The sequence below is a fragment of the Globicephala melas genome, chromosome 8 (assembly GCF_963455315.2).
Source record: "Globicephala melas chromosome 8, mGloMel1.2, whole genome shotgun sequence".
Classification (NCBI taxonomy): domain Eukaryota; kingdom Metazoa; phylum Chordata; class Mammalia; order Artiodactyla; family Delphinidae; genus Globicephala; species Globicephala melas.
Window position 1 is genome coordinate 5,460,616 of NC_083321.1, and position 14,330 is coordinate 5,474,945.

Below are 14,330 nucleotides of genomic sequence, written 5' to 3' on the forward strand. Positions count from 1 at the left end.
CCGTTCTGCTAGCAGCAGAGATGGGACCTAGGGAGGAAGGACTGAGGACCCGGGTCTTGGAGAGGACCAGAACCCGTGGGTCTTAAGTGGGGACCACCCCAAACTTCTTTCTCCTCGCCGGTTGGCCCTGGCGCTTCCACTCAGCATGAATCACTGAGAGACACTCGAAGCTTCAGGGAATATCAGGGTGGGTTTAGAACTAACCCCTGAGGCTCACAGCAGGTCCTCAGGGCCACCTCGGAGGTGAGCAGGGCAGGGCTGAGCAGGTTCACAGCGGCGGCAGAGCGAAGTGACTTGTCTAATGTCACTGCAGTAGAACCTGCCGGAGTCAGGTCAGGAACGCAGGCCTGGGGCGCAGGGCCTCCTCTGACCCGGCAGAGTCCGGAGAACCAGCCTCTCCCCGTCCCTGACACAAGCAGGGGTGGGTTCCCGGAAAGCCTGGCTGTGTGGCCGGAAGAACCGGGGTCTCCAGTAGGTGGGATAGGGCTCGGGGGAACTGACGTTCAGGGAGCACCTACTAGGGCACCTGACACCTGTTGGCTCATTTTACCCTCCCAGAAGCCCTGGGGGTGGGAGGCGGTCTCATTTACAGCTGAGGACACTGAGGCTCAGAGGGGCTAAGGGGACCACGGTCAGGATTCAAACCCAAGTCTAAGGCCATTGCCCACAGTGTCTCCCCTCGGTGCCCCCCAGCACTCCCCCCCCAGCCCCCCCCAATGAGCGGAGCAAGCCTGCTGCTGAGGGTCTCTTTATTTCCATCTCAGTCTCCAATGCACGCCCAGCCGCAGGGCTCCAGGCCCCAAGCCCAGCAGCAGCAGAGTGTCTATAAATAAATAAGTTACAAAAGTAGGAGGCGGTGCAGCCCCGGGCAGCCCTCCTGAGGGCTGGGCTCAGAGCTCCGTGAGCGAGCGCTGTAGGGTCCGCTGTAGGTCCTCCTCCTCCCGCCGCCCCCGCCGCTCCCACTCCGCCTGCTCCCGCGCAGACAGCTCCAGGGCCAGGCGAAGCTGCTCCTCAAAGCTCGGGGGCGCCCTGAGAGGGGCCCCCGGACCCTCAGGCTCTGTGGACATCTGCAGGCTTTCCTGGAGGGCCCTTCCAGGCGAGGCATGAGAGGGGAGAGCAGACCCGTGAGCGCTAAGGCTGGGGAGGAGGCCGAGGGCTGGGACATGGCTGCAGAGACCGAAGATAAGGACAGGGAGGCTGGGACCCCAGGACCGGAGACAAGAGACAAGGCCGGGCCCTGTCTCCCCATCCCTCGTGCCGCCCTCGCTGGTGGGCAGCACGGAAGATGGAGGGTGGCCTCAAAGAGGGTGTGGGGTCCTGGGGCCAGCACCTCCCTGCTACTTGACCCCACCAGCCAAGAACCCCCCCAGCCGGCAGGGTCCTCGAGGCAGGGCGGGGCTGAGACATGGACCTGGCAGGTCCCGGAGGGCCTCACCGCTCCAGCTGAAGCTGCTCCTCGTAAGCCGTGACCTGGGGAAGGTGGGCACCAGGCCGGGTGTTGGTCAGGGCTTCCCAGACAGTCACCTGCAGCAGCCAGAGCCCGGAGCTGTCACCTCTGCCACCCCTGCCCACGCCCGGGGCCCAGCTCCTGCCCGCACCCCACCTGCTCCGCCTCCGTGCCCGCCTCCAGCAGGCTCTGCTGGATGGCAAACTGCAGCAGGTCGTCGTCCTCGTCGCGAAGGGGCTCGCTGCGCTCTGCGCCCAGCACGCTGTACCCGTCGGGCACCTCAAACACGGCGGGGTCCACCTCACAGGGGAAGGGGCTCGCTGGGTGCAGCAGAGGGGTCGTGCTCAGCCCCTGGTGCACAGAGACCAGCGAACCTCACGGCCCCGCGCCCGCCCACGGCGGTACCTGAAGCTGCGATGGCAGAGCCGGGCGCCGGCACCCACACCGAGCTCAGGGGCTCGTCACAGCCACACAGGTTGCTGAAGGTGATGCGGGCGTTGAGCACGTGGAAAAGGGGGATCTCTGTGAGGAGATGTCGAGCCTGAGCCAGCCCTGCAGCCCGTGCCCACCCCACTCCGGGGGCCCTCCTGCTGCCCGGCCCACCCTCTCACCAATCTTGACCGGGAAGCCGGGCGGGAGGCGCAGGGTGATGAAGTCCCGCAGCTTGGCAAAGTGAGCGTTGCTGATGGCCATCAGGTCGATGATGGGCATCACCTGGTCACCCAGGGAGAGCGGGTGCTCCTCGCTCAGCCACAGTGTTGCCTTGAACCTGCCCGGCCAACCGCAGGACGTGGGTCAAGGAACCTCTGGTGGCCCCTCTGCTAAGGCGCACCTACTGTGGACATCTGCCTCTACTGCTCTCCACCTGGCCTGAGGGACCCTCTTCTCTGCTCAGCTGCTCCTGCCTGCCTCCCCCAGGAGCTCATGTCCTTCTGGCCCTACAGCCTGAGCTGCCCCCCGGCCCTGGGCTCAGGCTGGGCCCCGGGCGCTCTGTGCCAGCTCAGCTCTCCTGGACGAGGAGGGCAGGGCTGAGCTCCTGGCTTCAGTCCCGCCTCGTCCACAGCCCTGCCCTCCTCCTCGGCCCACAGCCAGCCAGCACGTCGCACTTCACCGTACTCTGGGGTCCCGCACAGCCCGACAGTTCGGGACCGCACTGCTGGGGTCGCATCCCAGCCCCGCTGCTGCGTGGCTGAGGGAGTCCACGTGAGGTTCCTGGCACAGTGCTGGGCCCACCAGACGCACTAGAAGTCACGGCTCATCAGAGCCTCACAGCACCTTTGTGAGCAGGTGGCCAAAGGCAACTGTTCTCGTTTTACTGAGGGGGAGGACAGACTCTCAGAGGGGAAGGTGATTCCTTGGGCCACGAAGCCAGGAGGTGTTAGAGCCGCGTGCCCTTCCTGTCTGCCACAAGCTGGCCCCCAGCAGGTGCTCGTTCAGTTGAACAGAAAACCATACATGGGTGGTGCTGCCCATTCATTCGTTCACCAAGAAGAGCGACCAGTCCTCTGAGCCAAGCCCCGAGCTGGGTGCCAAGGACCATGGCTAAAGCAGACCTGGCCCGGCCCCCAGGGAGTGAGTCGAGAAGGCAGCCAGCTGGGTGAGTGAGTCCCCCACTCCAGGGGGCCCTGTGTGTGACAGGGTCTGCAAGGTCTCGGGGGCACCAGGCAGGGTCCCCTGTCCCAGAGGGAAGCCCCCCGCCAGCCCCCAGACCTCACCTCTGTACTTTGCTGGACATCTCAATGGGGCGGCCGATGTTCCTTGACTCCAGGCTGAAGTTGGGGTCAAAGTACTCGTCGGGGGAAATGGCGGTGGGGTTTGTGGGGCTGGCTGCCTGCTGCACAGGAGCCTGGGTGGCCCCGGGACCAGGCTTAGCGCTGGGGAGGCGCCGGCCCGGCCCCGCCCAGTGGGCCCTGCCAGTCGGCCCCCAGCCCCCGGCCCCCAGTCCCGGCTCACCCCATTGTGGGAGGAGTGCTGCTGGGCCATCCCAAGGAAGGACTGGAATGGAGTCTTCCCCCCTAAGGAGAAGGGGTGGAGCCCATGAGGGGACCTGGGGCCACTGCCCCCAGACTGCCCACACCTAGCCTCCACCCTGGGAGCCTCCCCTGTGGTGGAAGGCGGAGCAGACGGGAACGGGGAAGCCTTCCAGCTGGTCCCAGATACTCTGGCCCTGACCCCAGATCAGGGTGACCACCCCGTACGGTGTGACTGGGCAGCAGGCAGGCGCACCTGGGTTTACCTTTGCTCCTCGACTTGTCCTGATCGGAGAGGTGCTCTGTGCGTGTGCGTGTCACCAGCTCCACATTGGTGGCGCTGTATACCTGGGGAGTAGGGGGGACACAGGGGGAGCTGGGGGCTCAGAGCCTGCTGCCCACACTCAGCCTCACCAGCACAGGACCCAAGTCCTCCTGTCCCCAGGGACAGATAGGATCTCACTCCCCACAGTGGAGGGGGTGGGGTCTGAACCCCGGGAAGTCACTAATGAGGGTAAAATGCTCCTGGCTTCATCTCGGTGATCCGGGTAGGGGCCCGTGCTGTGGGTAATCCCTGCGTGCTCAGCAGGGGCTGGGCACTCGGGCCCCACTGTTCCCATGGCCACACAGGGCATCCGGAGCCCACGGGCTGCTGGGTCTCCCTCCACACAGGGTGGATGTGGAGAAGGGGCAGATTTCCTGGGCCTCGTCTCCTACCCCAGCTCCCACCACTAGCCTCTCCTGCCTTGGCCTCGTAGCCGCTAACGGTTTCCATCTTCTCAGACCGCCAGCCCCAGATACCACATTTGTTCCTGAAACAGACCAAACAGGAGCTCATGAGGACCCACACCCCCCAACTCTGGCCAAAGTCGTCCCTTCCAAAGACCCCCTCCAATTTGCCTTCCTGCTGTGAAACACACAGGGGCCTTGAGGAGGCTGCCTGGACAGCTGGGGACAAATGAACAGAGGACTGAGGACTAGAAAGTACTGGGGAATTATTAATTTTTGCTAGGTGTGATAATGGCGTTGGGGCTTGGTTTAAAAACATCCTTATCTGTTAGAGTCACACGCAGAAGCATTTACTGTTGAAATGATACGACATCTGGGACGTGCTTTAAAATAGTTGGGGGAAAAAGAAAACAGGAAAAAAGTGGGGAAGGGTAGATTCAACAAGATGGGCAAAATGTTGGGAACTCCCTGGCGGTCGAGTGGTTAGGACTCAGCGGTTTCACTGCTGAGGGCCTGGGTTCGATCCCTGGTTGGGGAACTAAGATCCCACAAGCCGTTCGGCGTGGCCAAAAAAAAATTTAAAAAAAAGATTGGCAAAATGTTGATAAATGCTGAAGTTGGGTGATGAGAACATCACACTAGTCTCTCTTCTTTCATATGTGCTTGAAATTTTCCATAATAAAAATTTAAAAATAAAGCTATGTCTGATTCAACAATAATAGTTGGAGATTTCAGTACCCCACTTTCAATAATGGATAGAACAAGCAGACAGAAGATCAACAAGGAAACAGAAGACTTGAACACGCTACGAACTAGACTTGATAGACATCCTTAGATCACTCCACCCAACAACAGAATACATATTCTGCTCAAAGGCATGTGAAACATTCTTCAGGATAGACCCTGGGCTCGGCCATAAAAGAGACCTCAATACAACTGAAAGGACAGAAATCATACACAGAATGTTCTCCAATCACAACTGAATGAGGGCTTCCCTGGTGGCACAGTGGTTGGGAATCCGCCTGCCACTGCGGGGGACACGGGTTCAAGCCCTGGTCCGGGAGGATCCCATGTGCCGCAGAGCCATCTGGACCCGCGAGCCACAACTACTGAGCCCACGTGCCACAACTACTGAGGCCTGCGCGCCTGAAGCCTGTGCTCAGCAACAAGAGAAGCCACCACAATGAGAAGCCCGCTCACTGCAGTGAAGAGCGGCCCCTGCTCACCGCAACTAGAGAGGGCCCGAGCGCAGCAGCAAAGAGGCAACGTGGCTAAAAATAAATAAATAAAATAAATAAATAACAACAACAACAAGAAAGCAACCTTAATTAAAAAAAAAAAAAAACTGGGCTTCCCTGGTGGCGCAGTGGTTGAGAGTCCACCTGCCGATGCAGGGGACACGGGTTTGTGCCCCAGTCCGGGAGGATCCCACATGCCACAGAGAGGCTGGGCCCGTGAGCCATGGCCGCTGAGCCTGCGCGTCCGGAGCCTGTGCTCCGCAACGGGAGACGCCACAACAGTCAGAGGCCCGCGTACCGCAAAAAAATTTAAAAAAGACAACAACAAAAAAACTGAATGAAATCAGAATCAGTAACAGAAAAAAGATGACTTGGGAAATTCATGAATATGGGAAGAGTAAACAACATACTCCTAAATAACCAATGGATCAAAGAATAAATCAAAAGCAAAATCAGAAAATACTTTGAGATGAATGGAAACGAAGATACAACATACCAAAACTTATGGGACACAACTAAAGCAATGCTGAGAAAGAAACTTATAGCTGTAAATAACTATATTAAGAAAGAAGAAAGATCTTATATCAATAAGCTAACCTTCCATATTAAGACACTGGGAAAAGAGCAAAGTAAACCCACAGCAAGCAGAAGGAAGGCAATAATAAATATTAGAGTGAAAATTAATGAAATGGAGAATAGAAAAACAATAGAGAAAATCAATTCAACCAAAAGCTGGTTCTTTCAAAAGATCGATGGAATTGACAAAGAAGGAAGACTCAAACTACCAGAATCAGAAATGAAAGAGGGGGCATTACTACTGACATTACAGAAATAAAAAGGATTATAAATAAAAGAATATGATGAACAATTGTACCCCAACAAATCAGATAATTTAGATGAAGTAAACAAACCCTAGAGAGACATAAACTACCAATACTAACTCAAGAAGAAGTAGATAATCTAACAGACTTGTAACAAGTAATGGGACTGAAGCAGTAAAAACAAAACAAACCAAAAAGTACCCACAAAGAAAAGCCCAGGCCCAGATGGCTTCACCAAAGGATCCCACCAAACTTTTAAAGAAGAATTAATACCAGTTATTCACAAACTCTTGCAAAAAATAGACAAGGAGGTGACACTGCCTAACTCATTCAATGAGGCATTGTCCAGATACTAAAACCAGGCAAAGACATGACAAGAAAACGATAAACCATTACCTCTTAGGAATATGGACACCAAATAGTAGCCGACCAAATCTAGCAACACATGAAAAGAACGATACACCACGACAAAGTGAAATTTATCCCAGGGATACGGGGTTGGTTCAACATCTGAAAATTAACTGATAGCAACACATATCAATAGAATAAAAATAAAAGTCACGTGATCATATCGATAGACACAGAAAAGGCATTTGACAAAACCCAAACCCTTTCACAATAAAAACACTCAACAAACTAGGAACAGAAGGCAACTTCCTTGGCCTGATAAAGCATACCCACAACTAATGTCACACTTAATGATGAAAGACTGAATGCTTTCCCCCTTGTTTCTTTATCAGAAACAAGATAAAGATGTCTGTTCCTGCCACTCCTATTCAACATTCTACTGGAGGTTCCAGACAAAGCATTTAGACAAAAAAAAAAAGGAAATAAAAGGCATTCGGATTAGAAAGGAAGAAGTAAAACTATTAACAGATGACACGGTCTTACATATAAGAAATATGAGGAATCCACTAAAAACCCATTAGACCTAAAAAATGAGTTGGACAAGATTGCAGGATGTAAGATCAATATATAAAAATCAATTGTATTTTTATAGATTTGCAATGAACAGTTCAAAAATGTAATCAAGAAAACAATGCAATTTATAACAAAAAGAATAAAATACTTAGAATAAATGTATTTACTGTAAGTGTAAAACTTATACTCTGAAAACTACAAAACATCATTGAAAAAAAATTAAAGATCTAAAACGGAAAAATATCCAACGTTCATGGCAGAAGACTTAACATTATTAAAATGGCAACACTCCCCAAACTGTTTTACAGATTCAACACAAACACTATCAGAATCCCACCTGAATTCTTTGTAGAAATTGACAAGCTGAATCTGGAATTCATATGCAATTTCAAGGGACCCACCCAGAATATGTAAAATAATCCTGAGAAAGAAGAACAAAGTCGGAAGACTTATACTTTCCAATTTCAAAAACTTACGACAAAGCAACATGTGATTAAGACAGTGCACAAAGAGAGTCATACAGACCAGTGGAATAGAACTGAGAGTCTAGAAATAAACCCATACATCTCTGGTCAACTGATTTTTCCACAAGGGTGCCAAGACAATTCAATGGGAATTAACAGTCTTTTTAACAAACGGTGCTGGAACAAGTGGATAGTCACATGCAAAAGAATGAAGCTGAATCCTTACCTCCCACCATATACAAATATTAACTCAAAATAAATCAAAGAGCTAACTGTAAGAACTAAAACTACAAAACTTTCAGAACAAAACATAGGGGAAAATCTTCATGACTTTGGATTTGGCAAAGTATCGTTAGATATGACACTAAAAGCACGAGCAACAAAAGGAAAAATAGATAAAGTGGACTTCATGAAAACTAAAAACTTTTGTGCTTCAAAGGACACCATCAAGAAAGTGAAAAGACAACCCACAGAATGGGAGGAAATATTTGCAAATCATGTAGCTGATAAGGGATTTCTACCTAGAACATACAAAGAACTCTTGTAACTCAATAATAAAAGATAACCCAATTTTTAAAATGGGCAAAGGGGGACTTCCCTGGTGGCGCAGTGGTTGGGAATCCACCTGCCAATGTGGGGGACACGGGTTCAACCCCTGGTCCGGGAGGATCCCACATGCCGCGGAGCAGCTTATCCCGTGCGCCACAACTACTGAGCCCGCGCTCTGGAGCTGGCGAGCTGCGACTACTGGGCCTGCAGGCCACGACTACTGGGCCTGCGGGCCACGGCCCTCAGCGTGCACCTAGAGCCCGTGCTCCGCAACAAGAGAAGCCGCCGCAATGAGAAGCCCATGCACCGCGGTGAAGAGTGGCCCCCGCCCGCCGCGGCTGGAGGGGGCCCGCGCGCGGCAACAAAGACCCAATGCAGCCAAATTAATTAATTAATTTTTGAAAAAGATAAAATGGGCAAAGGATCTGAATAGACACTTCTCCAAAGAAGATATACAAACGGCCAATAAGCACATGAAAAGATGCTCAACATCATTAGTCATTAAGGAAATGTAAATCAAAACCACAGTGAATACCACTTCACACCTGCTAGGATGGTTATAACACCAAAATAAATAAATAAATAATGAGCAGTAAGTGTTGGTGAAGATGTGGAGAAATTAGAACCCTTATATACCACTGACGGGAATGTAAAATGCTGCAGCCCCTTTGGTAAATAGTCTGGCAGCTCTTCAAACAATTAAACGTCTGTGTTTAATTACCACATGTCACCACAGGACCTAGCAATTCCACTCGCAAGTAAATACCCAAGAGAAAGAAAATGTATGTCCACACTAAAACTTGTACACTAACGCTCAGAGCAGCATTCTTCATAGTCAAATAGTCAACAGTCAAAAGGTGGAAATAATCCTTATGTCCATCAATGGACGAATGAATAAACAAAATGTGGTATAGTCGTGCAGCGGACCTGGCCATAAAAAGGAATGTAGCAGTTACACGCTACAACTTGGCTGAACCTTGAACACATGACGCTAAGCAAAAGAGGCCAGTCACAAAAGACCACACATATTGTATTATTCTATTCATATAAAAATCCAGAACAGGAAAACCTATAGAGACAGAAAGTAGATTAGCTGGGGGGGAGGGGATTGTTGATTGTTAAAGGCAGTTGATTGGGAGTTGATTGTTAAAGGGTACAGGGTTTCTTTCTGAGGTGACGGAAATGTTCTAAAATTGGACGGTGGTACCGGTTACGTATCTGTGAAGATACTGAAAACCACTGAACTGCATACTTTAAATAGGTGAACGGTACAGTATACAAAATTATATCTCAAGAAAGCTGTTTTTTGAAAAAAAGTGTTTCTGAAGTCTGTTATTGGAACTGGGGCACATGTTGTCAGAGAAATAACACCCTGCCGGAAGGGTGGGCTCCTAGGCTACCCACAAAGGACTCTGGCCCAGACACAGCTGCACCGCTGAGAAGCCGACCTTGCTGCAAACAGCTGCCCTGCACGGCAGCCTCAATCCTCGTTTTTATGGGAAACACGTGAGGTCAGAAGTCAGGAAACTGGGGACTCCCTGACCCAGCCTCCTCCCAGGGAGACAGCTGCCAGTATAGACAGGCGTGCAGGAGGTGGAAGGTGCCACAGGACCCAGGACCAGCAGGTGGTCCAGAAGAGACACCAGGTCTGCAGGGACCCCCCTCCCCCTCCCGAGCAGCCTCTGCGAGGGGCTCAGCCTCCCAGAAGCCTGAATTAGAGGCTCGAGGGCACTACCCACGGTGTGGCCAGGGCCCAACTAACCTCTCGAAGGCCACATTGCGAGTGTCCAGGTGGGTGGAGACGATGGGAGAGGTGAGGCGACTGGCCACATGCTCCTCACTGGGCCGCATGGTGGCCAGCAGCGCTTCAGGCTCGTGCAGCGTGAGCCCCAGTGTCTCCGTGTGCACCAACTGCCGGTCGTGGTCAACTTCCATCACCAAGGCTCCCGCCTCTGCCAGCCGGCGCGGGGGTGTGAGGGGGACGAATAAGTGCCAGGACCAGACAGTGGCCAGAGGGCTATCGTGGTGCCCTCAGCCACCTCCTGCCACGGGGTGTGGCCTCAGCCTCTGGACGCCCTCCACCCCGACCTCCATTTACACATCTGGAGACAGAGACAGAGGACAGCACTGTCCTCACAAGCCACGGGAGAACCTGGGGGCCCTGGTCTGCTGCGTGCCTGCAGGGAGCCCCCCAGAGCTCACCCTGGCCCTTGAAGATGAAGCTCCTCCGGCCGCGTTGCCAGGTCATGTGCTCAAAGCCCAGGAGGCTGGTGTCCACCCGCAGGTTCTCACCCCGCTTCCACACGCGATACACGTCACTCGGGCACATCTTGGACACGAGGGGCACTGCAGGAGGCACAGAGGTCACCAAGGTTCTTTCCCAACGGCCCCAGCCCAGGCCCCTGAGAGCCAAGAGGTCCCCACTCACCCCAGCTGGTGAACTCCCACTTCATCTCCACGTAGAAATCGGGGGCCTGAGATAGACCAGAGCACCGATCAGGGCCCTGCCTGCAGCAGGGCCCAGCGGGCCTGGGAAGCCCCTCGTCCACAGGCCCCCTTCTGGAAGCCCAGCCCTTCCCCAACCAGGGATCAAACCCAGCCCCCCACAGTGAAAGCACGGAGTGCCAACCAGGGAATTCCCTCAGTGAGGTGTGATGTGCCGCCGTGGTCCAGCTTTGCCCCCAACCCAGCCAAACCCCACTCAGTAAAGGGTGGGCCAAGTGGGGCCTGAAAGGTCTGCAAGTCATCAGGCTATAAGCATCTGCAAGCCTGGGGCCAGGCTCAACCTGGCCACTAGCCCACTGGGGGTCCCTGGGGGAGCTTCTGCCCCCTCTGGATCCCAGAGTCCTCATCTGCAAAGGGGGCATAGTGACCCCCTGGGGCCCTGCCCCCAGGGTGGAGGGCACAAGGTAGTGTGCTCTCCCAGTGGGGGCCCCCTACCCACCCACTGTGTGCTTTGAGAAGGGTGGACAGGAGTCCAGGCCGCATCTGCTAAGTTGGATGAAATCCGCCTTTCAGTAAATCTGCATTAACCAGGAGACCCATGATCTAAAGCTCTGTTGAGATTTCTAGCACTAGAGGACCCTCTATGCTGGCAAAAGGCTTTCTCTCCAAAGGGAGAAAAGCCTCATCCACGTGGGCCTGGTTGCCTCTCTTTCCTACATCACCCTGGGTTGGGGTCAAGAGAGAGGGACCTCACTGACAGTGTCAGGAAAGCATGCTGCACAAGCTGGGTGCCCTTCCAAGGCCAGGCCCGGCAGGGTTACCCCACATAGTCTGTCACGGTCCCCTCCATGGCGCCCCACACCCCCCTTACTGGCCACACCTCTACGTCCTGCTGTACCTGGCGGAGTTTGTTGAGCAATTCCGGAATGCCAGCCAGCCTCTGCGTGGCCCTCTGGTAGTCCCGATACTGAAGTACCAGCTGCACCATCTCAGGGTCCCCAGTGCTGACTGCCTCCTGCAGGACTGGGGGCACTGGGCTGCTGAGGGGAGCTCTCTAGATGGCTCCAGGCCTGGCCATTCACTCCCACACACCACCACCACCACCCCCCGCTGCCAGCCTCAGGGGAGCCCCTTTGCCCTCTGCAGTACCTGCCCAGCCCTGGCAGCTCTCTTTGCCCACGTTGGCATTGTGTCGAAGGAGGACTCTCACGGACTCCAGGTTCCCCAGGGACACGGCCAGCTCCAGGGGGGTGCGCCCCCGGGGGTCTTCCTGTTCGATGTCGTGCTGGGGGAGATGAGACACTCAGCACAGGGCAAGTAAGGAGAGGCCAAGGCAAGAAGGCCACTGGGATGAACAGGGTTGGGAGTCACTGCAGGAAATAAGGACAGCACACAGGTGGTGGAAATGGCAAAGGGTGGCCTGAGTGTCCTGGCAAAGGAGGAGAGAGGGTAGGTGGGAAGGGCCTGCCCACCTCTCCTGCCCTCTGCGAGGGACAGAGCTGGGGGCCCGGTGGTGGTGGGCAGGGGTGGGGGTGGGGTGGGGGGAGGGCCTGGTCTGGTAGAGGTGCAGCTGCCGATGTCAAGAGTTTGGACTGACTTGGGGACCAGGACCGGGCTGCTTTTCTCAGACTCGCTTAGGGGCGGTGCGGCGCGAGTTCGGAGGCTGGATGCAGTGTGAAGTGGGGAGACCGACAGGGCAAGGCCCAGCGCTGGGAGCCGAGGTCAGAAGCCCAAGCTCGAGGGGCAGGTGACCTCTCTTCTGGGCCGGGAAGAGGGAGCCGGGCAGGCGGCCTCCCGATGCAGACCACAGATTTGGGTGGGGGACCAGGAGGACGGCCCGGGCGCCCGATGGGCCTCACCTGGCGGCTGTGCAGCGCGGCCTCCAGTTCGCGGTGCCGGTTCGCCCAGACTAGCCGATGCAGCGGGAAGGTGGGGCCCGGGCCTGCCATGCTGGGCCTCAGCGCCTCATCCCGGGCGGGCCGGCGGGCGCGGCGGGGGCGGCCCGGCTCCGCCTCGGCTTCGGGCCTGGCGCGGGCCCTTCGCCTCCCGTCCGCGCCGAGCCGGAGCAGTGCCCACCGCAGCCCCCGCGCCCCCGCGGCAGTGGCGGCAGCGGCGGCGGCGCAGGCAGAGGGGAGGGCGGGTTCGGCGGGCTCGGCGGGCGGGGCTGCGCCGAGGCGGGGCGGGGCGTCGGGCCTGGCGCGCCCTTGCTTCGCAGCCGCAGAAACCTCAGCCCGGCCGGCACTCGCCGGGGGCGGGCGAGGGGTGCTGCCCAGCAGCCCTGGTGACCACGTGCGCCAGAGCAGAAGCCAGGACCTGCGTCTCAGCCCGGGTCTCAGCCGGGAAGGGTCTGCGGAGGGCGTTCCGGAGGGCGGGGCCTGGATGCAGCTCCGCCAGCGCCCGGCAGGGGGCGTCTCAGACACGGCGCAGACCCATCCTGGCGGGTCCGGAAGGGGAAGGAGGGAGTCCGGAGACTGGGCGGTTCGGCGAGGGGCGGGGCCGGGGTCCCCGGGACGTGAGCGCGAGTGTGCGCGTGCGTGCTCAGCGGGCCGCGGGCCGGTGGCTCTTGGGCTACGCGCGTTTCCCCGGCAGTTCCTTGCCTGTGACCCCGTGTTCTTACCCAGACCCCGCGGTTACAGACCAGGCCTGTGTGTGCGGGTGGGATGCGAGGTGCGGGCTTGCCTCCCCATCGGAGATGCCCCTAAGTGCTCGGAGATGCCCCTAAGTGCTGACCAGCTTAGCCTGAAGCACCTTTCTCAGGGACCTGGGCCAGTGTATGCTGCCGGCACACCACAGGCTGGACCTTGCCCTGGGGTGGGGGGTGCACTGGAGTCAGGAATGGGGGTACGGGGGGGTGGGGGAGCAGGCCTGGCTAGCTCTAGGTCTTCTGGAGGGCTGTTCACCGTGAGTGGCTGCTTTCATCCATCGCGTACATCCCTTTTGCAGAGGCTGCACTTTGCTGCCAGTGTCAGGAGAGGAAGGAGAGTTTCGAAATCAGGGCCAGCCCCTCCACCCACACCGGAACCAGGGTGCAGGCCTCCTCCGTTGGTTGAGCTCCGGTGTCCTTACCCTGGCCTTAGCCTGGGTTTTGGTGAGGCAGTGGCCAGGCTTGGCCAAGGCTGACCTTCTGGTTTCAGTCTCCCTATTTAAAAAATGACCAGATAGTTTGATGTAGATGTTTGAGCTGCGTCTCTGGGCTGGGAGGCCCTAGTTGCCATTTTCACCCTGCCCTCTCACTTGGCCAGGTGGCTCCTGTGCTCTCTGGGATCACTTTGCTACCCTACGCTGTGGTGTCATCAGGTCATTGTAATGTCCTTGGGTCTAGGACAGCTTAAAGGCCTCTGAATGTCCAGAACTCTAAAATCAGTCCCCGCCGGCTGGCTCTGCTGCAGCCTTCTCTAGCCTCCATCTTCCTTAAAAGAGGCTACCCTGTCTCCAAGCCCTCTTCACCCCAAATCTAACGGGACTGTCTCAGGCCCAGCCTCTCCTGATTTCTGCGGCCTTGGACATAACCACCCCCCCCCAGCCCTTGACTCCTAATTCCACTGTCTTCTCAACCCTTTCCCGGGGCCCCTGTTGTCCCTCCCCGACTCCCAGTCTGGCTTCTCCCAGCTGAAAGCCTGTCTGTTCCCACTGTCACCCTGATGCCACCTCCAGGACCACATTTCAGCTCCCTCTGGGACACCTTTGTGCCTGATGTCCCATGCAATCCATCAGCAGTTTCCAAACCAGATGCAGCCACATTCACC

General features: G+C 55.9%; 1 protein-coding gene across 4 annotated transcripts; it reads right to left on the reverse strand.

Moving 5' to 3' along the window:
* Positions 1–732: 732 nt before the first annotated feature.
* Positions 733–12,693, reverse strand: ANKRD13D (ankyrin repeat domain 13D). Of its 4 annotated transcripts, none has more exons than XM_030833390.3 (15): positions 12,444–12,693; positions 11,734–11,869; positions 11,483–11,607; positions 10,568–10,613; positions 10,342–10,485; positions 9,902–10,091; positions 4,163–4,229; positions 3,684–3,765; positions 3,401–3,462; positions 3,163–3,293; positions 2,059–2,216; positions 1,853–1,969; positions 1,604–1,767; positions 1,436–1,470; positions 733–1,089 (listed from the first exon to the last, which is right to left on the reverse strand). In XM_030833390.3, exons 1-15 carry the CDS (start codon positions 12,531–12,533, stop codon positions 891–893), a joined length of 1,746 nt encoding a protein of 581 aa, XP_030689250.1. In that variant the 5' UTR covers positions 12,534–12,693; the 3' UTR covers positions 733–890. The 4 variants fall into 4 exon arrangements, with proteins under 4 accessions (XP_030689250.1, XP_030689248.1, XP_030689249.1 ...); XM_030833388.3 differs by having other exon boundaries at positions 733–1,167; XM_030833389.3 differs by having other exon boundaries at positions 1,436–1,524.
* Positions 12,694–14,330: the final 1,637 nt, after the last annotated feature.

Excerpts from the sequence above, each read along its gene's own strand:
- ANKRD13D (XM_030833386.3), bottom strand. The coding sequence starts at position 12,533 with ATGGCAGGCCCGGGCCCCACCTTCCCGCTGCATCGGCTAGTCTGGGCG. Across the intron at positions 3,766-4,162 it reads TTAGCGGCTACGAGGCCAAG|GTATACAGCGCCACCAATGT; the intron begins GCAGGAGAGGCT and ends CCTACTCCCCAG. Across the intron at positions 1,525-1,603 it reads CGGGCACGGAGGCGGAGCAG|GTGACTGTCTGGGAAGCCCT; the intron begins GTGGGGTGCGGG and ends TGGCTGCTGCAG.